The sequence below is a fragment of the Drosophila rhopaloa genome, unplaced genomic scaffold (assembly GCF_018152115.1).
Source record: "Drosophila rhopaloa isolate 14029-0021.01 unplaced genomic scaffold, ASM1815211v1 contig_115, whole genome shotgun sequence".
Lineage (NCBI taxonomy): Eukaryota > Metazoa > Arthropoda > Insecta > Diptera > Drosophilidae > Drosophila > Drosophila rhopaloa.
This window is the reverse complement of record NW_025334990.1, coordinates 15948313-15974042: the sequence shown is the minus strand read 5'-3', so window position 1 is coordinate 15974042 and position 25730 is coordinate 15948313. Positions and strand designations below refer to the sequence as shown.

Here is a 25730-nt window from a genome sequence, read left to right as displayed (position 1 = left end):
GAGAGCTCCAATATGGGCTCTGTTCTGTTTCTGTTCTTCTGATGTTGCTCGTTTGTAAGCTACATACATTTTTGCGCTTCGGCCGACAGCAGCGGCAGAGCCTCAGAGATCAGGCTTCAACTCTGAGTCCCCATTCTTATTCCCCAGCTCCGCGCACTTAGCTACTGCTAGCTGGAACAGGGCTGGATTTAAGGACTCAAAAGGGAAAATGGATATGCTTTACATATTCCTTACGAGACACAGCTAAGGACACAAAAAACATAAGGAATCATAAAAGCTCCTTTTCTAGCAATTATGGTATTTTGTGACTGATGAATCGAAAAATTTAAATAAAGGTGGCTCGGAAAATGAAAAGCTAGTGAGCCTAGTTAGACTTAGACTCCGGCTAGCTTTTAAAGCGCTTGAGTAGAGACCTTGAACAGCTATTAGAGGAAACAAACAATTTATTTTTTATTAAGCAATTATTGTGGGATAAAACCATTTCAGTCCTGCAAGGCTGCCGCCTCACCGATTACTGTAAAGCTTTTGGTCGCCCCAACCTTCTTCTTTTTGAATCCGCTCCTTTTGGGAGCCTGAATCTCACTCTCTGTCTGCCTGACTGAGCAGCTTCATTGGCGTTTCTTGCGCTGCTGCTGCGCTTTGTTTAAATAAAAGCCTCTTTAAGTTTATCTATTGCCGCGCATCTAAATTGTGTGCCCAGTGGGGAGTTGTTAGGGGGCGGGCGGGGGAGGAGTTGCCTCGGCTCACTCACTGCGATTATGCTATTTGTTGTTGTTGTTGTTTTTGTTGGAGCTCAAGCTGATGCTGTGGGGGAAAAGAGAGAGCAATGGAGGTCTTGTAATGTTTTGCCGGCGCGCTTTGCTCTTTTGTCGTTGTCGTTGTGTTGTCGTTGTTACTTATTGCTTGCGTTGTAGGCTTCATGTTTTGATTGTATTTATTTTAGTTTGAGTAACTTTACTGCGCTGCTTTTTGTTGCTGTTTTTTCTTGCTTTCGGTTGCCGTCCATTTCTGATGAAGATTTTCTGCGCGATTAACTAGCGAGATCGCCTTACGCTCCGCGGCGTCTTTTATGTGAAAAGCGTTTCGTGCGCGGCTTTAATCATGTCTCCTCTTTGCTTGGAATCTGCAAGGAAATGACTGGGGCAAAGGGAACGGGCAGGGAGATTTGCTTTTAAGACATTTTGAGCAATTGCGTTTAATTTTATTCATAATTCGTGGTCTTGGGTTACCACAGTCGAACTTCTGTAACTCAAACAGACATGTAACACTTCAAAATTGGGAGCAACGATAATTCACAAATAATAATGGTAATGCCTTAAACTTTAAGGCTTAAAGTGATTGTCATGGTATTTTAAAGTAGACATAATATTGAATCTTGGCTTTAAATAATAGAATCATCTTTATCCGAATGGTTTTAAGGTACTGTTCATTTTCAAATATTTATAAAGATGGTTATGATACATCTTTCAATATAAAGTAAAGTTAAAGAAGCTCGACTGTAGGTCTCTTCTGTTCACTATTCTCCTATTCCCAACCTTCCCCTTAATCGCTGTGTATAATTGTTTCTTTTGTCGAGGGCTGGAAATTAAGCCTGATTAATTCGTTGGTCGGGGGTTATACTATCGTTGTGTCGGCATCTGGCACTCGCTGCTTTGTAATGCTGCAACAAAGTTATTAAACTGGCTTGGATTGGTTTGCATTTCGGGGCGTGGTTCCAACGATCCGATCCAAAGCGATAATAAAGCGTGGACAGCCCGAAAACCATGATCCGGGGCTTTATGGGTTCAACAGCAGCGATAAAAAGATCGCTGGAATTCCGATATTTTATGACCAAACTGTCGGCGATAACGGGGAAAAGGTGCAACTTTGATGGTCGATTACAGATATGAAATATGATCCATTAACCACTCTAGTCATAGTTGCCATGGAGCTCCGCTGCCAGATAATACAAATAAAGGCAGCCCTCCCTAGTTTTCTTTCGGTTGTCTACAACTAAGTTTTTCTGATTTAATTAAAAGAGTGATCAGCATTCCCTACATAACCCAACTTCAAGCAAAGCAAACCCGTTTTCTCCCCACACATGCCGCATAAAAAATGTCACAAATACTTGAAAGGAAAGCTAAATACAGATTTATGAGCACAAAGCACTGCAACAATGCAATATGTTGGCCAATTAGACAAGCCCAAAACATACATATGTCAGTCGGTTGGTCAGGGACGGGGGTTAGGGGTGTTCAAATGGGTCAAATATAGGATGAAATTGTTTAGTTTGATAATTTGTATTAATCAGAACTTCTATTTTTAAAAAAATTATTATAAACGTGGTGAGCAAACGAATAAATTTTGAATATATGTCAATATATACTGACCAAATGTATTTATGTTCTACCCCTTTTTATCTTTTTTGTATCTACGCCCCTGATTAAACATTTGCAATCGTATTCGTGTTCATTTACGCAGAACTATCATCGATGTTGTCCGATGTGATATGTGTGAAGGCAAAACGACAACAAACAATAAAACGGCGACAAAAAAGCATCAAAAGCAATTATGAAATCACGGCAGATGTTGGGGCAACAAAAATTGTGGTGGTGATTTATAAAGCGCAGCTAACAACAACAATGACATCAAAAAGCGCAAACATTTTCGTTGTATCGAGACAGAAAAAACGAAGAAGGAGTAAAGGAGATGGGGAAGCTGTGGCATGTGTTGTACATAAACACACATACTCAAGAGTGCCCATATGTGTGTGGGTATATAAGGCAGGACAGAGGATGCCAGCAAAAAGGACTGCAGATGCCAGACCGCAAAGGAGATAGAACGGAAGGGGGAGGGTAGAGGAAGAGGGCAGCCTACATAGAGTGAGATTTACGACTTAAATGCTGCAGCGCATAATCAAAACGACAAGGCGCAGATGGAAATGGAGTGGAGTTCTTATCCCTATTTTCTTCTTTTTCTTTTTTTTTTCTTTGGGGCGACGACGCACTTAATTAACAAATATACAAACACTTAACATAACCTCAACTGACAGCGTGCGAGCGGGACAACTGTAGGGCACGCCCCGCAGACGCTGATTGGATGTTCGAAAATGTCAGAACGAGATGGCGAGTGTGAGGGAGAGAGCGTGAGAGAGAGAGTTCTCTTTGCGGCGGCTCTCAGCTGCAGCCGTCTCGCTTTGCTTTCAGTTCGCGAGAGAATCAGTTGGTCGGCGGTTCGTAACAGCGCACGTTACGTTTTTAACGGGCGAGCGGATTAACGGTCGGTATCGATAAGTTTGTCACTTGAAGTAATTGCCAATCGAAGTCGAAAGCGTGGTATCTTTGCCCATCGAAGTGATAACTTTGGCTTGTGGTTAATGTATTTAATGATTTCGGCCTGCCCTGAAATGCCGTCGGCTTTTGGCCCCTGTGAACTCTCAAGCTGAAGATTTAAGCCCGAAAACTAATGTCCACCTTGGCCAGCAGCCGACCGCCCCCGCTCAATTTGATTTTACCCTCTTTGGAGGAGGCAGAGGACCGGGAGCAGGAGAGGAGGAGAGCGGGAGGAGGTGGCCAGGAAGTGGGTGAAATGCATCCGGATTGCTTGCCCTTGCCGCTGGCACAGCCGGGGAATTCCCCGCAAGTGCGGGAGGAGGAGGAGGAGGAGCAAACGGAGTGCGAGGAGCAGCTGAACATAGAGGATGAGGCGGAGGCGGAAACGATGGAGGAGGATCACGACCTGGATCTGGAGGATCACGCCAGCTGTTGCAGTGAGACGAGTGTCTTGAGCGTCGGGCAGGAGCAATCCCAAGCTGCTCAGGCGGCTTTATCCGCTCAAGCTCAAGCGCGTCAGCGGCTTTTGATAAGCCAAATCTACAGACCGTCGGCTTTCAGTAGCACTGCAACAGTTCTGCCGCCCAACGAAGGTCCTGCCCTCTCCCCGGAGGAACTCCTGCAGCTGCCCCCCGCCACCGGATCCTCCTTCCAGGAGGAGTTCCTGCGGAAATCCCAGCTCTACGCCGAGGAGCTGATGAAGCAGCAGATGCATCTCATGGCCGCCGCCAGGGTGAATGCTCTGACAGCCGCTGCGGCGGGAAAACAGCTGCAAATGGCCATGGCGGCAGCGGCGGCGGCCACTGTGCCCAGCGGTCAGGATGCACTGGCTCAGCTGACGGCCACGGCCTTGGGCCTGGGACCAGGTGGAGCGGTACATCCTCACCAGCAGCTGCTCCTGCAACGCGATCAAGTCCATCACCATCATCACATGCAAAATCACCTCAACAACAATGAAAATCTGCACGAAAGGGCCCTGAAATTCAGCATAGACAACATCCTAAAGGCGGACTTTGGCTCCAGATTGCCCAAAATTGCTGGTTTAAGTGGCAACATGGGAGTTGGAAGTGCGAGTGGCGGCAGTACTGGGAACAGTAAAAATACCGGAACTACCAATGGCAGCAGTAGATCTCCCCTCAAGGCGCCCAAAAAGTCAGGCAAACCCTTGAATCTGGCTCAAACTAATACCGCCGCCAATTCGAGTCTGAGCTTTTCGAGCTCACTGGCGAATATTTGTAGCAACAGCAATGATTCCAATAGCACCGCCACCAGCAGCAGCACCACCAACACCTCTGTGGCGCCAGTGGATCTGGTCAAGTCGCCACCACCAGCAGGAGGAGCAGGAGCCTCGGGAGGAGCGGGAGGAAAGTCCGGCGAGGATTCCGGCACGCCCATTGTGTGGCCAGCGTGGGTCTACTGCACCCGCTACAGCGATCGCCCCAGCTCAGGTGAGTCCTCATCTTGTGTTTATAAATTAAGTGAAATATTCTTTTTTTTTATTAAATAATAAATTTAAAATATGAAATCAATTTCATTGTGTCTAAAATTGTGCCAAAGTTATATGAAACATCATGTTTCGTATCGAGATTATATGTGTAATTTCTAACTTTTCATTGAAGTGTAACTTTGATAAATTAAATGTTTAAAAAAAAAAGGTTTTATTATTTTAGAAAATCTTTTTACGGCCAGGCGATGACAAATTTCTTTAAAGAGATTCGGCTTCAGTTGGTATAAAAATCGCTTGCAAAATCCGTCGGTCTACCAGAATATCAAGAATTTTTGGGCAGCTGTAGAGTAAATTTACTATGCGATTAGTACAATTATATTTTAGATTGAAGTTGTTGAAACTTGGGAGAGTAGAAGTAATCTTAAAAACTTAGAGAGTTATTGTATTCAAGAAAGTTTATTCAAAATGGTTACAACATTAAATGGCTAGACCTATTGCCGATTTCAGTGGTTATTTTTCTGCAGTGCCAGTGCACCACTCACTCACTCTTTCTCCAAACTCAAACACACTCGAGGAGACGAGTTGTTGAGTGGTGGCTCATAAAGCGGTTGTGCAAACAAGCGACAGACACCACATTGCCGGCAAACGGAGCCAAACCACAGCAACCCACAGCTCATTAGTTTGCCAACCACCGAAATAGTGAGTGAGAGCGAAAAGGAGGCGGCACACTCACCCCGAAGTGAAGTGTCTGCTCGAGTGGTTTTCATGTCCTTATGGCTTATGTAACATAACTTAAGCTCATTATGACCTCACCCCCGAGATCCCTCCACATGCGTTTGTGTGTAAACTCGAACCCACCAACCCAACCCATCGAAAGCAACCCTAAAACCACTTCCCAGCAATCATGGCACTCTCATGAATTTAGTTTATGCCACCGCAGGGAATTCGTAATCGTTTGCCTAATAATTTCATGGCTAAAATGGGGGGGATGGTGTGGGTGGGTGTACTCCATATGCTGGGGAGTCCATTAATGGGGTGGCTTATTGCTGTTTGAACAAGCAATTCGGATTCCTTGATAGTTTTTGGCTAATCCCCTGGAATCTCCGGTAAGTCCATGGATCATGTGGTTCAAGTGGTAAATTGCAAGAGATTTTAACCACTTGATAGTAGTTATTTTGATTATGTGCTTACCTTTAGTAGCTTTTTAAATAAATCAATTATTTATAAGTAGTTTTCGAAGGTCTACTCAACTAGTTAAATCATATCAAAAGCTATGAGTGTAAATTTTATTACAGAATCCAGATGTTATAGCACTATTTCATAATGCTTAATACCTCACTAGATGGGATTGTCTAGCAGAGAAGTACATAATAAAATTATTTGAACATTAATTCATTACTAAATTAACAATAAATGATCATATAACAATGACTATGATTTAACGTTCAACGAGTCAAATTTAATTGCTTTATTAAGTATCATTTAAAGCAATTTCTAAGATTGACTAGCTAAGCCACGACAGTTTTAACCAATTATCCATTATTATCCACACGTTTTGTAGATATAAACAACCGCCAGAAGTAAGTTGCATAAAAATATAAGTTGGCTGCCCATTTTTCAACAATCAAAATTATTTTAAGCGCTTGAAAAAGTTCCCAAGTATGATGGAAAAATTGTTCTGCCAGAACTTTCCTAATACCCAATTTTCCACAACTTACAAGCTTGCCCCAAATAAGCCCGAATACGTATAATTCCTTGGCAATTTACTCATTACGCTGATGGATGTCAAACCCATAATTATTTCAGGAGGGAAGTGGGGTGGGGAATCTCGTAACTGAATCCCCAAAAAACGAATTCCGAGTTCCGAGTGCATAAATCTACGCTTTTGGGTGGGTTTTGTCGCGCTCGCTAATTAACTTGAAACGATTTTTTTTTTGAGCCCCCTCCCCCACTCGTGTTGTCTCTGTCTCGCTCTGCAGTCGCCTGTCTCACTCTCGCTCCGGGGTTTTAAGGTGTGTTTATTGTTGTGGCTTTTTCATTTTCTCAGTTTCATTTTTAGGTTTTTTTCCAAGCTCTTTTTTGTATAAATTTAGCGTGACTAAAACGAGATCTCGATCGCACTGCGGTTCCATAATTTGAATGAATGTTGTAGGCGATGGCGTCGTATGTCGTTGTTATCGTTGTGCCTCCGATTCGGAAACGTTTTCGGAGTGGCTATATGGCTATATGGAGTTGCCACATGAAGCTGGCTTATATGTGACTGCAGCTGCTATGGCAAACAATGATTTAGCGTGAGATTTGCCCCCAGTCAGCTACAAAATTGTCGAATTAAAAGGCCGCCACAGAATAAAAGTCATAAATTTGTTGCTTTTGAAAAATGACTGTGGCCGGGGAAAAATATTAAAAGTTTTTTTATAATCCCCAACAAAGGTGTTAATTTGACAAATTAATGCAACATATTCCGTGTGCGCGTAGGCGATTAAAACAGTTGCCAAAAACGTATATTCGACAACAAATTAGTTAATTGCATTTAACTGCCATTTGTGGTCCACATGATATATGGCAAACATATGGGAAGCCGTCTATTTTGTGCGCCATTTTCGATGCAGATTAATGGCGTTATAATAAAACCATGAACAGCTTTTGATAATCGATACAAGATTGCGTTTATCTTAAAAATTGCCAGGCCATATTTTATGATTTTTATTGGGACATGAGAAGGAGTGGCCAAAGTTCGATTTACTATTTTCATCTAGCTTTTATGACTGCTGCATTTTGGGTGATCAGGAGATTAATCAGGACTGACATGATGTGAAGAAATGGTACATAAACTATTCATAACGGCAACAGTATGCATAGTTTATATTTTTTAAAAAGAGAATACGTTTATGGTTTTGTTTTATTGAGCAAAGACACAATAGCAAAAAGCTCAGAAACTTACAGCTCCATTAAAAAAATAACCACAACAGCTTAGTCAATTTTGTTTTTTTTTAAGGTCAATTTCTTATTAAAGTGCAGATATACACAGAGTGAACTATTCCTTCTTATTTTGCTATATTATTAAGGCAATTACTGCCCAACAGTAAAACTATATTTAATTACGGTGTACAAATACTTTTTATTTTGCAAAAAAATTACACGTTATAGCCCCCTTTTAAAAGTGAAATATAAAACGTTAAAGCCTGCTTCTGAAACTAGTTTATTTTTGAGCAAAAAGTCTTAAGATCAGTCATATGTTAACATATTGATTAAGTAATTATATGCCCAGCTCATCCTTTTTCTTGACCCGCACAATTTTTAACCAACAAAAAGAGAACTATTCAAAACAGAGATAATTAATTTGCTTAAAGCAAACACTCGCCTTTTTTTTTGAGATTCCTTCTTCTGAACTTGGCCAGCCGGTGGAAAGCAATTTTCGCATTTGTCCGGCACTTTGAGCTCATTTAACCAGTAGCTGAGACAGCGACAAGCGGAAAAATAAGAACGGGAAAAGGGGCCAGCGGGAAAACGGGAGCGACAGCGATCGCCACTGAACCATTAAGTAATTTTCAATTTGCGCAGAAGACGCGGCCAGAAAAGCTAGAGGAACAGAAACAACAACAATGACAACATAAACAAACGAATTTCAATTACACCGGCCTGCAATTACCCCCCTCGAAATCCTCTGGTTTTCTCATCTCAGTGCTCTTGCCGTTGGAAAATTGCTGGAAAAGTTTCTTTGACTTCGCTGCCTTTGCCTGTTCTAAATGGAAAATTTACTTGGGAAATTGGTCTAAACAAAAAACAAAAGAGGAGTAGGGGATAATAGAAGCGTTTGAGCTGAGGTTAACATCGCTTTTTGATAAGTGCAATGATATGAGTGATTTCTTTTCAACAATTTAATAGTTTTAGTAAGTGTGTTTTTTATTTATCTAAATGATTAAGAGAAACTTAATTGACGCCTCTGGTGGTGATTGCCAGCCTTGTACCCATTATTATTTTAAATCGCGCCCCCGGGTGAGCTGAAGTGATTTCGAATAAAATAAAAATAATATTGCAAATAAACAACCAATTCAATTAAATCCTAATGGAGCGATTTTACTTCCACACATAAACCTGCACTCTACTCCTTATATCTTTTAATTTATGCAATTGGGCCAATTTGAGCCCGAATTAGGGAGAGAGCGTATGGCCCACAATTATTATTGGCAACCATCAAAGAACTCAATCAATGATAGGAACACGAAAAGTTTCTTAGCCAAAACGATTTTACGGCTTAAGTGCGCAATTTGCGTTGGGAACGCAACAACAACACCAAGAACAACATTGTTTATGACCCAAATGCATTCATAAATATGCGAGGCTGTCACGTCATATGATAATCACGATATCCAGGGCCTCAAGAGAACTTGGGTAACTTGCGTCCGCTTTCCCCACTCCCTTCGACCGCCAAATTGAGCCATTGAGGAAAATACTTACCGGCCTTTTTCCTGGCAAACACTTTAAGAAAGTCCTATCCATGCGAGTGGTTAGATAGGTAAAAACTATTAAATGAGGGTACTTTAAGCGCTCTCTCTATCACTTTCTGGTGCTACGATAGAGTGGCTTTTGTGGGTCAAAAGCAAACATAACTCTAATGGTTATTCAACGCGGAAAAAAAAAATCCTACTGGATTTTAGGATAAGAAGTGTAATTGTATTGTGTAGGTCAGGACTAAGAAGTCAGTATAGTTAAGTGTTATTTGTAAATACCAAACGAACTGAAAAGAAGAAGAGTTTACAAACTGATTTTCTTTTTTTTTTTTTTATAAAAGTAAAAAATGATTTATAAATTGCAAAACTTAACAGGTGTACTGAAATGATATATCCAAATAAATATTTAAATCTTTTAACCTTCTAAATATGTATATGAAAACTACTCTGGTTTAAACAGAGATCACACATTTGATTTCATCTTAACTATTAAGCAAATCAAGAAACTAATTTCTTGCTTAGAGATAACTTATTTTCCCTCAGTGTAGGATGAGTGTTAGGTGGAAAAGGCAATGGCAATCAGCAGCGGCGATTTATGAAGTGACAAAAATTAATTTCAACTGTTAACTTATCGCACAACCAACAAGCAACACACAACAACAAACAACAGCAACAAGCAGCGGCAGCAACTGTAACAGCAACAGCAACAACAACAACTAGTAGCGCCTTTTAAGGCTTTGGCAACTGCAACTGCCGCAACTGGAAAAAGCAGCCATGCGCCTTGGTAATAAAACTGTCAGACCCGCAGCCCCAAACGCCCCCTTGCCCCTTTTTCGTTTTTTTTTTTTAAACCCGCCGCACGATAACAGCGAAAAATGTCGTTTAAACTGTGACTGGACTGCTGACCGCATTTGGTTAATGTGAACTGAAACTGCTGCTGCGGACAGTTGCATTTTCTGCTCAACAGTTAATATGGCCTGAAATTGGGCATTGGCCAGGCATTTTGTAATTGTTTCTGTATACCCTAACCTAGAGTGAAGTGGCGAGGTATATGGGGCCTTGCAAATGATTGGGGTAGAGTCTTTTTTAGGGGGAGTAAAAAGATATTTACCTAGATTAAAACTCATAACCTTTTTATTTGCAGATTGGGGTAGAGTCTTTTTTAGGGGGGACAAAAAAGATATTTACCAAGATTAAAACTCTGATTTGCAGATTTTTTGACAACTTAATTATTATTTAGACAGAATCAAATAAGTTAAACTTTCTTTTCTGTTCTCTAATCATGTTAATTATAATTATAAAATGATTATTATTTTAGAAAATAATAACTTATCAAAAGAAAGAAACAGTTGTAATCACTTGACAGTTAGAGTATTATATCTTCGTCATCGGTATACACCATATCCAAATTTCCTCAGGTTCGCCCAATTTCACACTCAATAGACTGCGACCTGCTTATCTATCATTTGACTGAAGCTCCATCGCACAGCAACAACAAGCAACGAAAAGACAAAAAGAGAATTATTAAAAATTCAGAAATTTCAATTTCGTATGTAACAGAAACCTCAAGATCACAACAATCAAGACTCAGCAACGAGCTTAGGCCCAAAAAGACCACCCAAGCTGGCCGAAAAGCAAAGGCAAAAACAAAAAAAATATCGAAGCCGAAACAGAAACAGAAAAAAATGTTGAATTGAAATGAAATGAAAGACAAGTTTCCGCATTTGGGTTTGGGATTTCTTATTGTATAACTTGGGCATGGCATATAAAAATCATTTTTATAACTTCATTTGTGTTAATTTGAAAACGAGGCAACAGCGCGTCGTGGGGTGTGGAGATATTTACAGCTGTCAAAATATTTTCTACAAGCAAATGACTTCATTCATCAGGCAAATATAATATTTCGAGAGTCGTGGGAGGTTCCGGAATGGGGCTGGGTCTCCCTTTTGGCATTCGGGCAGGCAGGCAGGCAGTCAATCAGTCAATCACTCGCACACAAATATGCATCTGGCAAAACAAACAAATAATCCCCATAAGCCTCAATTATTATGACTGCAGGCTGTGAGGTACCTAAAAAATATAAATATGCAGCAGCAATGATATTTCAAACCGAGAACTCTGGTCTTCCATCGCAATCTAATTAAGCTTGACGGCTGACATACACACACTCACGAATTGTGGCCTTTACTTAATCGTTTATTTATTGCTCACACTCAGACTCGACTTCGGTGTTCTGTCACTAATAATGAGCTTATAAACCCAACCGATTCAGGTTGTGCTCATGTCTACCTACTCGATATACGATTTGAATATTTCAATAGATCGCCGATCTGATCAAGTCGATTTTGCGGTCGGCCAGCCTTAATTGAACTCATTTTTCAGTTCGGTAGCTGACACTATTTTCAGGTTGCGATCCGTTGTTAGAACTTATCATTTAATTGATTGGAAAGTTTTCAAAGAGTTATAAAGATTGGCAGTAAAGTTATGCTTTTATTGAGAAAAATTGGGAGTGGCTTAATTAGACGAAAAAAGGGTTTAGTAGATTACCATTAAAGCCATATGATGCCCAACATGTTATAGCCATAAAAAATATGGCATAGGCGGTTCCTGATGATATTAAGGCTACACCTTTAGTTATATTGATGTAGTTTGATTACGGTCCTTGACTTAACCCATTAAACAACGTACTTAAACTGAACCATTTGTACGAATATTGCCTCCTCTTAACCCATTCCCTGCCACCCCGCTGGCCACTCTGGTGTTAATTGAAGCACATAACTCGCACCCAAGCTGAGTTTATGCCGCCGATGATCATCTGAGATCATCGAAGCCGAGGGCTTTTCGTGTGTGGGGGAAATTTTGGTGACTTCCTTTGACAGCCCAGCATTCGGATGCCCGGGTAGATGTTGATGTGGATGTCATACAGCTTGACATGTCTGCAGGGATCGCTTTGATTATTTTATGTCAGTCAGTCACGACAGATATCCAAGTTGGAGAATCGAAGTGCGTGTGTGTGGTCAGCCGCATTTGTCAAGTTTAATTGGGAAGCGAGTTGGGTTCCCTTGGTTTCACTTTTTCCCCAACCGAGACCAACAAAAAAACCAACAACGGAACAAAAAAAAAAACCAAAAGAAATACTTTGCATGCCCAGCGAGCCGCTGATGCTTCCCTTTATTTCAGACATATGTTTGGCGTCGGCGTCTTGAACGTCGTCTTATTGTTTGTTTATTACTTGTTTCGCTTTAATTACTTGTTCGTGATGACGACGATGCCGATCTGATGGAGATGAAGATGGGGAAAGGGGATGGGGCCCGCAGAGAAATCGGATAGTCACACTTATTGGAATTACTGCTTCATTATCATCTCTAAAGAGTTTTGGCCAACTTTGGAGTGTTAGTGGGAAAACAAAGAAAAACTGGTTCAGCGATGGATCCAAGTGGAGTGGCGGAGCCCCAGCCATCAGCCGTCGAGTGTTGGGTAAATAATCAGTTTCGTTAGTTACTCCGCGGATAATTGAGAGATTCTAGCGTCGTTCCAGGAAGTTTTGCAGGCCGAGGAAACCGCAAAAGGCGCCTGAAAAAAGGAAAGGTAATGTCAACTGGGGATCAGCTATTGTCTAACTTTTGATCTATATACGGAGGAAGCTCCCTCAACTCCAGAACTGAGTCACAATTCAGGGATCGAGTGGTTAAAGGGGAGCCACTTTAAGGCCCCGCAGCCCCCGTCTCCATCCAGCATCCAAGTTGTTGTTCAGCGAGCCAAGTTCTCGGACCACCCAAGTTGACAGCGAGCACGAACAACGCTTAAGCTTGTCCTGTACTCGCAGGCCGGCAAAAGATACTCTGCAGATGGAGATGGAGTTGGAGTTGGAGCTGGAGCCTCAGATGGAGCCAGCGAGGCTGCTGCCTCACATTTTGGCCAAGGGGACTGAAGACGTCGTTCCAGTGCATACAAATAAATTTTATTAAGCAGTTAGAAACAAGCCTTAATGAAATGCACCACGAGCAGACAGTCGGATGTCTGATGGACTGGGAGATGGGAGATGGGTGCGTGAGAATGTGATAAACGAATCGAAAAGCCAAGAGGAAGTGGAAGGGACCAATTAACGGATATACTGAAAATTAAAGCAGTTGTAATATTCTGTTTTTTGAAGGTACAAAATAATTTAACTTAACGGTTTAGTCATTAATAATAAATTTAGAGGGTTGCTATTATATAGTCTTTAATTTAAGTAATATCTTTTCTTACTTTATACCTTAAAATACATTTTAAAATAAACAATCTCTGATTTAGTATTATAAAACAAATATTTTAATTTGATAATTTAATATATCACAATTTATCTTTACCCATCTCTATTTCTGTTGATCCTAAACAACGATGCTTGCGTACGAAGATGATCTTTTTGCAGATCTGTTCGCCAAAGATTGAGGAGCAGATCCGATCCGATCAGGTTAACCAGTAGCCGCGATCAGTTGGACACAGTGGAGCTACTCAATTTGCCGGCCTTGCCAATGGCTGATATGTATGCCGGGTAGCCCATTTACCGATTCTCGATTCCCGACTCGTGATCGTCGCGATCTTCGATCTTCGAACAGCCTCCACTCATCATCAGTTGAATGCGATCGTCGATCGTTGATCGTCGATTGTCGTTGGCCTGTTGCCGGTTTCATTGCGATTTATGTGCGTAATAATTGTGACAATCACAACAAATGCGAATCCGACTTCGGAGTCGCTGACAATCGATGATAATGATGATGCTGATGATCGCAGGAGGCAGCTTTATGATCAGTTTTGTCATCATTACTGCCCTGGTGGCCAATGCGAGTTCATCTCGGGTAATTAAACTGCATTTCCCAAACAATTTATGCGCCATTGGAGGGAAAGCTTGGTGGAATTTGCCGTAGTGAAATAAATTTAGCTAAAGTAGGCTTGTAGGTAAGCTGATAAATCAGGTAAATGAGGAATGTTTAACGGAAATCGAGAAAGAGATTTGTTTAGAATTTAAAGTTGATCAAAATAGATTTTAGAAAAGAGTTTTAGCTTTAAGATTAGACAAACTGTATTATAAGCTGTCGTAATAACAATAAATAAATACAATTTATTACCAAATCCTGTTAACACCGGGTGATATCGTGTTATGAACAGATCCATTAGCGACAAATTATAGCACTCCACTCCGCTTCACTCAACCTCAAAGATACGCAAACTTGGTGTGCGTGGAAACTCAATTGCCCGAGATCGAGATCGCTTAAACTGTTTCAATTGCTTCGGGGTAGCCACCGACTTTGTTTTATTTTTGGTATTTCTACGTTACGTTACGTACCAAAAAAAAAATGTGTAAAAATAAAAGAAACAGTGTCAATAAGATTGATGGCTTGAAGCTTTAGCCAGTGCCAGCTGACGAGTGTCGACCACGAGCTCATAGATAGCTGCATTCAAAACTGGCTCGCAGCGAGAACGAGTATCTGTGTGTCCGAGTATCCAAGTATCCGAGTATCGGAGTATCTGAGTACCCCGAGTATCTTTGTATCTGGGCATCCGTGTGCGGCTGTGCGCCACTTAAGTTCGGTGTCAGTCAGCTAGCGGGGTCTTGAAGAGCCGACTTTTCGGGGGGAATGGGGATGGATGGATCGCACGATGATGTGGGGACCACACACATTGCAAATGTTGATTGCCGACTTGACTGACACTTTTTGATAAGTTGATTAAAACGTATTTCTGTCTCAGATACAGATACATATTCTGCCGCTTTCGAGTGCATTGACATTGAGTCGCTCTGATTGAGAGTGAATGAAGGAATGAATTGGCTCTGGAATTCGTAATCTCTGTGAGTCATTACCGATCACGGTCAATTACGATCGGTGGCCACGATCTTGGCCACTCTTGGCCAAATCCCACATTTCCCAGAACAACTACAACTTGAGGCGGCAATTAACGCGCTCGCGATTAAAATCGCCAGGCAAACGCGCCACGAAATTGCTTAATTAGAAACAAAAATGGGTTCAACTCGACTTCATCTCGATTAATTTGTTGCTCTTTTACGTTTTACGTTTACTCTACGAATTTTGCTATTTAATTGTCTGCGGGTCGAGGGCCTTCAACATCGATTAATTGTCCAATAACAACGGCAACAACTATTTCGATACCATTTTGATTCGAAACTGATCGGACAACGATTTAATTGCCATTTTAAAGGTTAAATTATTTTGTAGCATATGCCCACATTTGGTATTGATTAATTGCAATTGACTCTATGCCAAAATTGGCTACTGGTTTCCGATCCGACGTTCTGATTCGTTTCGATCCGACACACGAAATCGAAGCTAAGTTCGCAATTGAGTAACGAAATTGAAACCACAATGGAATGTGGAATGAAAAACGGTAGAGAATTGATTCGGACTTATGTGTGATGATTGTGGGGAAACGGAGTGACAAGGTGTCGGAAATCTGTTTAAAGGATCGGTTACAGTAAAATAGTGATAGGGTAAAATAAAAATATCACTCTACTTGAAAAAAAAATGCAATAATGGAGTCAAATACCCATGAAAATATAAGCAAAAAATGTTATAGTCTTGGTATAGCCCAGAAATCTTTTAATGACCTATTAAGTATTTTCATTAAAGATCAAACGAAATCTCCATATTGATTATTCACTATTATATATTTTATTATAATTCCTAAGAGAGAAAGTCTGTCTTTCCAAACTTCACTGTACATTTTTAAGTGCAGACAATCTTATTGACTGTTAAATTAGTGCAGAAACCACAAAAATGACAAAAAATAACAACTCGATTGGACCGAAGCGACCCTAATTCAATCAGAAGAATGTTGTCCATTAACAAGTTGTCCCCAGAACCACTTCTTTATCCCGATTCCGCCGCAAAACATCTGCTGGATATGTCCGGCCTTGGCTTGATTTCAACATCTGTGGGGACCAACAAATATTTGCATTTAAACATCGTAATCATATTTTGAGCTTATATGCTTTATTATTCGCAGTTAGTTTTTCTGTCAATTTGGATGATGATTGAACTGCCGGTGATTGAAACATTTCATTACCGAGGTCGTTGAAGTACCCTTTTTCGATGTTTTCGCTGTTTTTTTGGACCCTGGATTTAAATAATTGGATATGCGTGTGGTAGAGTGCAGGAGATTTGGGTTCCAACTGACGACGTTCAATCTGCATTCGAGTTGACGTTGATTTTAGTTCCTGTCCGATTTCCTCTGGCGCCTGATCTCTTCACAGGGGATCCGCACTGCAGCTGCCTGGGCATGGGTACTCCAAAAAATGCACCTTGGGGTTACTTCTGCGGTTAATTTCTGCTTGACTAAACGATTTGCCATTCATTTGCAAAGGCTGAAAGCCCCTTGCGGTTGCTCAGTTGCACAACTCTCGAAATAACAACCGAAAAGGGAACAAATTTATGGTATTTTAATATTGATTTGCAAGTTAAGTCTGTGGCTTGGGTGGTTCATTAAAGCACTTTGTGGCCAAAGAGGAAATTCGGATGTGGTTGGCATAATTTGGTCTATGCACTGATTAAATCCATGTGTAATAACTATAAATCTGGTATCTTTTAGATATGTGAAATCAATTAAAATGTTCAAAGTACTTTTGATATAAATTACGTGGTAGGAACTATTTGACTTTCCAAGTATTAAATTAAATGTAAGGTCTTGCATATTTTTAAAACTCCTTTAATCTGTCCATGTTTTCTAACATAGCTTTGTGTCTTTAATAGGATTGCTTGTCTAAGTAATTAACATATAACAGACATGTACCCAGATTATCTGACTTCAGAATAAATTTTGAACATCACCATTTCGTTTTAAGAGTTCTCTATTATAATAGAAGGTACTCCAAATGTCAGAATAGATCTGCATATCTTTATAGACTACGGCTTAGCTATAATGTCTATTTAAATAAGTTTATTTGGGTAAGTAATTAGCCCCTTTAAGATGTTCACATGATCGGTGATTTCGTTCTCTCGTGGATCCAACTCTATTTTTCTGTCTCCTTCTAGGTTTATTCCTATGAAGTCAGGGTCCAGTAATAGACCGCATCATGGTTTCATGGCTTCCATTTTTTTGGGTTCCCTGGATACTTGGTCTGTAATTTTTTTACTGGCCGTAGACTTGGCGTTTGTTGTTGTCGTTAGTTGTTGTCTTTTTTTTACTATTTGGTGGTTGCTGTTTTTGTTGTCGGACAACACTTGTTTTCATTTAATGTCTTTTTAATGGGCAATGCTGTGTTTGCTTTTCATGTTTTTTTTTTTCGCTGCGTTTTCCTCTATTGAAATGCAAAATTATAAAGCCAAAGGCCGAAAAAATGCATTTTTTTCATAAAATATGTATATAATTATATTCTTTCTTATTTTTTTGGCCGTTTGTTTGTTCGTTGCCTTTTGTGTTTGTTTGTTTAAGTTGTGTTATTCGAGTTAATGATGTTGTTGCGTTGCTTATGTTGTCGTTGTTGTTGTCGTGTTTGTGTCGTGTGTCGTGATCGCACCCAAACAGGCCAAAAACACCCTCTTACCACCTCACCTTTTTGGCCAAGACGAGTGGCTTCAGGTGCTTCGGGTTCTCTTTCATTTTGGTAGCAGCTCTTTGACAAACGCGTTTGTTTGGCCAAGTGTGTGTGTGTGTATGTGTGTGTTGGCCATGTTTTCCTCATTGGAGCAATTATTATTTATTATTGTTGTTGCCACTGCTACCGCCACTGATGTTCAGCAGGTGAGCAGGTGTTAATTGTCAGAGTTGAGTTCGTTTTTGGCTCGCCATCTCTGTCTTTTATTCACTCGTTCTGTCTCTTTTCGGTTTCTTTTTTTAACTTTTTGGGGACTGCCACTTGTTACTTGAAGGTGAATTGAGTTGCTGGCGGCTTTTCAAGAGGTTCTAGCGCTCAGAATTGAGTTCATGGCAAAAAAGATCGGAATTACAAAACAAAACTTTGGCTTAAAGTCTAAGCAAATATTTCATCAACTGGTATTTAATATGATACATCGTTTCAAATCAATTTTTTTAGGTATAGTTTTAAGTTTTTTAAGTAGTAATGAAATCTTTAATACTTTGGTACCTTATTATTTTGCTTCTTAAGTTGAACCTCATTTCTTAAAATTATTGCCCTTGAATACCATGCCCCCCGCATAGATATTACCTACTAGACTTTTCCGGCATGCTCCCCTACTTATCCAGCCAATTCCCCCATTTCCAAGTGATCATCGCAACGACCTTCTGGTTCAATTAACTCGCATCGGGGAACTTGTTATGCCCCCTTGTTAAATCCCTCTCTGCGATTCCGATTCCCCCAGCAAACACAATAAACGATGTGTCCGAACAGAACTTAACCGCAAAACGATTACAAATGGTGAATAATGTAAAATCCATCAACTGCAAATCAGGCGAGTGAGCTGCTGCCTGACAGTTTGTTTGTGTGTCTAAAGCGGCCCGAAGAATCCGGTGATTGTGGGGAGGGGGTGGTACGGTGCGGGGGGAGGTAGAGGATCCACCAGATCCACGATCGTTAGCATGTGGCAGAGGCAGAGGCAGAAAACTGGAAACGAGGCAGTCCGTGGCACACACACAAAATGCCCATTTGATGGACCAAGGTAAATGGAAATTGCTGCGCTAGGGAAATAAACAAAGAAAAGCCAAGACAGACAACTGAAAAAAAAGGGGTGGAGAAGTGGGTGGGTGGGGCGAAAAGCTGTCAAATATTTGCGCTCTATTGAAAATGCGGTTAAAGCCGCTGGAAAACCCCACACCCCGCCCCATTTGCTAAATTGTGGGCGGTGAAAGCTGCGTATGGCGGAACTAACTGTTGTAAATTTGTTGACATTAGAAGGTCTCATTTAAATGTGCATTGTATACGGTATACTTGGTATACCCATGGCTACCGCAACAAAATGAGTTATTTTCCACTTTGCCAATGGCAGCCTGTAGACTTGTCATTAAAAATCCATTAACTATGGTAGCCAACTGTTGTCGAAGGAGTTTTGTGGTTCGATCCGTGTGTTTTTTGGGGGCAGGTCATATATGACAGACAGCAGGCGGTTAACACTGAGAGAAATTGCCGAAGCGAAAACGAAAGTAGCGGCAAATATCTCTTGTTATGTTGGGGCGTTGTTCAGGTTAATTTATTTACTGGTGGTTAGAAGCAGAAAGGGAAAGCCTTGAATAGGTTTATTTTCTATTATAACTTGGAGTTTCAGCTTAAAATAATACTTATAATCGTAATGTGTCATTTATTGTTGCTACTTGATACCATTTCGGTAATAAACTTAAGCTTCATACCATTAGTCCAAACTATTTAAACATTTCCCTCTATGATCAACAAATGCCATCCAGCATGAAGTCAGTTTGATCTTAAGTTGCTCTGAAATACTTTTAAAAGACCACCCATAAATCGTAATACCCACAGAATGGTAATAGTCTAACCCGAATTAAACTAAATTGAATACTTTTGTGACATTCCACAAATGGCATTTTTCTGTAGTGTAATTTACGAGTATGTTTCTGTCACGCCTGGCACATGACTCACTTGGATCTTGGAACGCGGGACTACGAGTATATCTCCCATCTCCATTTCCATCTGGCAGCCCCAAAAAGCCCGCAGACCACACACATACCAAAATAGGAAAAGGGAAGATCGGAAGAGTTTTCATTGTAAGCTATTAAAGTGGGGAAAAGCGTGTGTGCATTTTTAAGCCAAACCATTCGGTTTCAAGCAGCCAACCATCCATCCATCTATCCATCCATCCATCTGGCCACCCACATTGCCAAGGGGTTAAGGAAAGCGTAGTATTCCTTCAAAGGCACCGACATGTCAGAGATTTGCAAAAATATTTCACAACATGAGAAATGCGATGCAGCAAAAGATGTCAACCGAATGCGCAAAACACTTAAAGATGCAGTTTTCCCCCTAAAATATCCATCTGGAATGGGTTGCATAAATCACACTGTTCGGTTGAGTAGGTTGGGGGCTACAGTTGGGTGGTATTATATATAAGGGGTTAATGCGTGTGCGATGTCTGGACTTCCAACAACCAATTAACCAGCCAAGATTTCCATTGCGCCCACAAATCAATCGAAATCGGAAAGAAAACAAAATCGAAATCGATGCAGCAAATACCAGAAAGAAGGGGAATACCGGGGAGGGGTTCGTGGAGAGGGGGCGCCACACAGACTTAATTAAGTCATCAACCAGAAGGCAGGCTAATTGGAGATCTGCGCCGCGATCGCAGCATCCAACGGATACCAGAATCGGGGGACAGCCACAGATACGGAGATTCAGGGAGAGGGACTCTACTCTGGACTGGATGGAGGGATCGGGATTGATGCAGGGATCGGTGGTGGGGGGCATGAAGGGGTAGAGGGATCGAGTCAGATCAGTGACCACGAGACGCACCCGCAACTCGAAGGCGGCGGCGCACACAAGAACCACATGATGAACAGCCAAAGAGATCATCATCATAATGATCTTCATCGGTTGCACTAAAAACAAAATATGGTCAAACCAAATTTATTATGAAATACAAACACCGTAGTCTTAATTTTTAGTCAAGGAGAACAAACACATTGAAATATAAGCTGCAGCTATAATTTTACTTAAACGAATATCATATTCACAATCGACACTATATTATGTAAAAGCAAAATCAAAACAAATATAGTAAACTTATTAATAATACTGTTTTTATTTCAAATAAAAATTCATTATTTCTAAGTTTAGAACTTTTATGTACCGATTTTAGAGAAAGGTTTTTAAATACAATAAGGGTAATGGTTGACCTTAGTCAATACCAAATGGCTTCATGATGTATTTCATTTAAATAAATGAATACATGTTTTAAATAGTCTATTATACTCAATAATTGTTATATCTTGAGCTATGAGTGGTACATTTATTTTATTTAATGATTTTTCTCTCAGTGCACAGCCCGATGATTCAGTAAATCAGCGGAGACCACACACATGTGTGTGTGCTTTTGTATCTGTGTGTCCAGCTAGGAGTTCCCCCGCTATCGCTCTCTCTGTCGCTCTCTCCCGAGATTTGAGATGGAATGACTCACGGATCGAACCTTAAAGCTGGCAGCTTTTTTCGGCAAGGCGCAGAAGGCAACAACAATGAGGAAAGCGGAGCAGCAGCAGCGGACCACCTAGCAAGTTGGTCCAAAGCTGGGACCCATTCCCATTTCCATTCTCAGGCTGCCTTTAGGGTGGTCCAAAACTGAACTCTGCACCGCTGCTGCCAATGAAGAAGGCTCTCCCCTAACACTCGACGACATAATCTGGGGACAGGCCGAAAGAGGAGACACTTTTTGCGGTCAACTTGGCCTGTCAGCAGCCGTGTAAAGTTTAGATACACTATCTGGCAAATGTTGGCTTCATACTTATCTTATGTGACTGTATCATTATTATTTGATATAAAACATCAATATAATTTTATAAAAGTTAATCACTTTTTTTATGAACATTGCTATTGGATTTTAAATATTTATTTATTAATTAAATAGTTATGTATAATCTTTTATACCAGTGAATTAAAGTTTTAATATTTCTTTTGGGTTAGATTTTATTTTATAACATTTAATACCATTTTTTTTATATTCGGCAAACTAAATGTATACAACAAAGTTGTATATGTTAACTTGCTAATATTTTGTAAAACTTTTTTTTGGCTAATAACCAAACCTGACTAACTAGTGTAATTCACCTGATCCCGATAGTCGCCTGCTGATGTTGTTTTTGTCTCCTGGCTTATCTGCAATGGTTTTACATTGATTCGGGATTACACCAGCTTCTCTTAGCCCCTCACGACCCCTTTTATCCTCTTATTTATCCGCATTTGCATACCGTAAATGTAACATTGACATTTTTATTAAGCGAGTAGTTGGTTAATGCTGCTAAACCACGAAAGCCAACAGAGTATGACCACACATATACTCGCTTATGTGAATTATTTACCCTCGATTGCAATTACAAAACACCGATAGGCATCTGGTTTTCGCAGAAGAATTTACATTTGGGGAATTAAGTAACGCGCGCGAGTTTAACTGCTCCCCCTTTTAGTCCCTCTTATGCCCCCTCTTCTGCACCACGCTTCCGCGCTCTCTTCGCATATAATTAAGCCGTGGAAGCCTGGAAATTGCGAGCAGAGGAGAAGAGTCGACTGCGACTTGGGTGGTCCCCTTTTGCTCTCTTGTCAAAATGTGTGGTCTTTATTAATAACAACAACCAAAAGGGGGAGTGGGGGATGGGGCGAAGTTTCGCTGTCGCCAATACAAAACGGATGTGTTGTTGTGTTGTTGCCTTCGAACTTGTTGCACTGCAAAAGAGAAGGAGCAAGCGAGAAAGAGAGGGGGTCTGGAAGTGGGGCTCTCCCTTTTGCTCCTTTGATTTCTTCCGCAGAAGCTGCAAATTAAAACATTCCTCTCTCCGCTCTCTTGCGCTCGCGATTCTTTGTTTGCTTTGCTGATGACGATCATTTCGCATTAACTTTAATTTAAGTCGAAATTAGTTTGTTAATGAACTCATCAGGAACAGTTTTTGACTTTTGTTTATGGCCACAGACATATGGGGAATATATGCCCTGTGCTTTGGTGACCTATGCTTTGGGTATAAGGTTTTTCTAGGGGTCTTATAAATTTTATAATTTTTTGTTGCGAAAAAAAGTGTTTTCTGTGTTTGACTATTTAATCTTGTTTAAACTGTTTTTGTTATAAAAAATTTTTAAATATTTTAAAATAATGATGAGGTAAATGAGGGGTAAGTCTCAACCCAAATAAACTAAAATTCAACCAGTGAGATAAATTAGATGGCTTTAACTCAATATATCTTCATATTAAATTAACATTTTAATGAAAACAAGGAACCCATGTTAAGCCTTTCATGTGTATTCCATATTTACATTCCCTGTCTTTTTTGCTGTTGGCCAAATCTTAATGAGTTAATTAAGAAAGGCAAAAACATTGCAGCCACACAAAACAGACAGCTAACATGGGGATAAATAAAAACAACATTTAGGAAACAGAAGAAGCGCGTTCGAAAGAGAAGAGCATCTTCATGGGAGATTTAAATAAATTTTGTTGCAGCTGCAACAGACAGAAAAAGCGAAAGAGAGAGGACTAGCAGATGATGAATCAACTATCCCCATCCCGTCTCATATAATAAAATTCTAGCACGCGTGCAAGTAATTAAGCCTCCAAAGATGAGACATCTTTTCGTATCTCACACACAAAGATCCCCGATATCGTTATCGAATATGTTCATCTTGCACGCTCAACAGAGGAGAATTGCCGGGGGAAGAGAAGAGGGACCTGAAGAAGACAGAAGAAGAAGAAACGAACTGCAGCTGAGGAGAAAGTATGAGGTTGGGTTTTTGTTAGCCGGTGCCTTAATGACATGCTAATGACTCCAAATGAGTTGACTTTAATGTAATTGAACAATTAACTAAGATAAGGATGCGGTCGTTGGGTTCTCTTCGGGGAGGTCAGGGGGGAGTGCGGGCGAAGAAAGAGTGGAAGCGGAGAAAGGCGCTTGAGGTTTTGTTTAATTTTTGATGGGCCAAGAAAAAATTAAACACAGGAGGTAGGGTTCCTTTTAAAATTTAAGTACTCTGGAAAGCACTTTTTGCAGGGTTGGAATTTCTAAATATAATTTTTTTTTTTATGGAAAAATATTTATTATATTTTAAAAACTTATAAATGCACATCCTAGAGAACCTGGTTACTTATAAAACATATTTAATAATTTAAGAGGTTAAATCACTTACTCATCAACAAAGAAAACTTTTTGGACAACATAACTTATGAATCTGCTTTCGATTGAACATTTTATGAACTTTCAATAATGGATTGGGGTCACCAAACCCTATTACAGTGTTAAAAAATACCTAAATTATATTAAACTTATACAGTTAGCAGGTGAAACTCTTCTTACCGATATTCCGGCCAGAGCAACATACATCCAGCCATCGAATGGCGCTAATTTCTTTATTCATGTATCATCGCCAGCGACTCGATCCATCCGTTGGGGTTTCTTCGCACCCTCCTTGAGACTGGGGCACCCATGTCATTGCTTATGCAGCACATGAAGCTGCGGAAAACAAATTTACTTGCATGCCACAGATTCAGCTGGAAGCTGCCTCCGCTTTCAGCTTAATTGCGTGCATAAATTGTTTCAATTTCAATAAAAAAGCCAACTCACTGCGAAACAAAGGCAGAACAAAAATGTTGCACAACTGGCCCGGCTGGAGAGTATCAATCAATGTGAGAAACTCAGCCAGGCGATTGTTTGGTCGCATTTTTAGTTTGTGTAATTAATATTCTGTGCACTCACATCACAGATACATTTACGCTGATACAGATACAGATTCAGACACATTCGTGTTAACAAGCCCAACAACAATTGACATCTGCTGCTGCCACTGTCGTCTGGTTTTGTTTTCTGTCTTTTCTCTCGACTCCTGACTAATGGCATAGAATTTGCCAAGTTTGAATAATGAATGTGTTCTATATAGAGCGTATGTTAGTTCACAAGATACTAGATCAACCTGCCGCACGCCTAATGCCCGACATATTCGACAAACGCTTTGTAATTGAAATGTAAATTGAGGCCCGGGCTTAATTGATATGCTCGGCCCCCAACTTTGTCTCGATTGTGTTCAATTTGCATCTCACTAAATTAATTTCATCCCAGGAATACATCATGAGTTGACGGTTTTCAAGGGGTTGTTGGGTGGTCCTCTAACTTTGGGGGTGGTTTACACATTGAATAATGGCTATATAAGCTTTGTTACGGTTCGGCGATTACGATTGTGTAAAGGGTTATTGTCGGGTTTTTGATTGACAAAGTTTAACATATAATAAATGCTGTGAAATTTGTTGTTTGATCTCTTTTTTTGATTTTTTCAACTCAATGTTTTGTAAAACAAAGATGTACAATTACCTTTAGTTTATAAAAATGTAAAATAACATCTAAAATGATCTAAAATACTCTTAAGATCACATGATTTCTAAAAGACTTCGTTGAACTAATGGGAAATAATATAAATATTTTTATAGGTAGTCTTTAATTTAGTCCTGATTTAATCTGAATTCTATTTTTCCCTACAATGACGACTATTTGTTCATGTCATGATCTAAAGGAACTGTAGGAAGCTCTTGTATTATTTTTATATGTAACATACAAACCACTTTTTTGTTATCTCCGCCCACCAAAGTACTAACAAATTTAATTAAATTTTCGATTGCCCTGATCCCCGCCCCTCGGAGTCAATCCATTCCACTTAATAATTGAGTGTGGTTGCTGCTGAAGGGTGGTGACTGGTCTGGTGGGTGTGCGAGTGCTTAAACAAGCTTTCATGCAGCAAATTCAATAAGCCCGAATCCAATAAAATCCACCCCTCAGGCGGCGGCAAGTTCCCCATCTCCATCTCCATCATCACCTCCCCAACTGCGAGGGAAATTGTTTGAGTGTGGCTTATCTTGTCGACACACTCGTCGGTGGTTTTTCCAG

At 40.4% G+C, this 25730-nt stretch overlaps 1 protein-coding gene across 1 annotated transcript in view; it reads left to right on the top strand.

The window, feature by feature from the left end:
* The first annotated feature begins 3205 nt into the window (after window positions 1-3205).
* Window positions 3206-25730, top strand: part of LOC108044870 (homeobox protein invected) — a 33902-nt gene continuing 11377 nt past the window's right edge. Inside the window, exon 1 of the mRNA XM_017124034.2 lies at window positions 3206-4759. Within this exon, the coding sequence (XP_016979523.1) occupies window positions 3445-4759 (1315 nt within the window). The 5' untranslated portion in view covers window positions 3206-3444. The remainder of the gene's footprint in view (window positions 4760-25730) is intronic.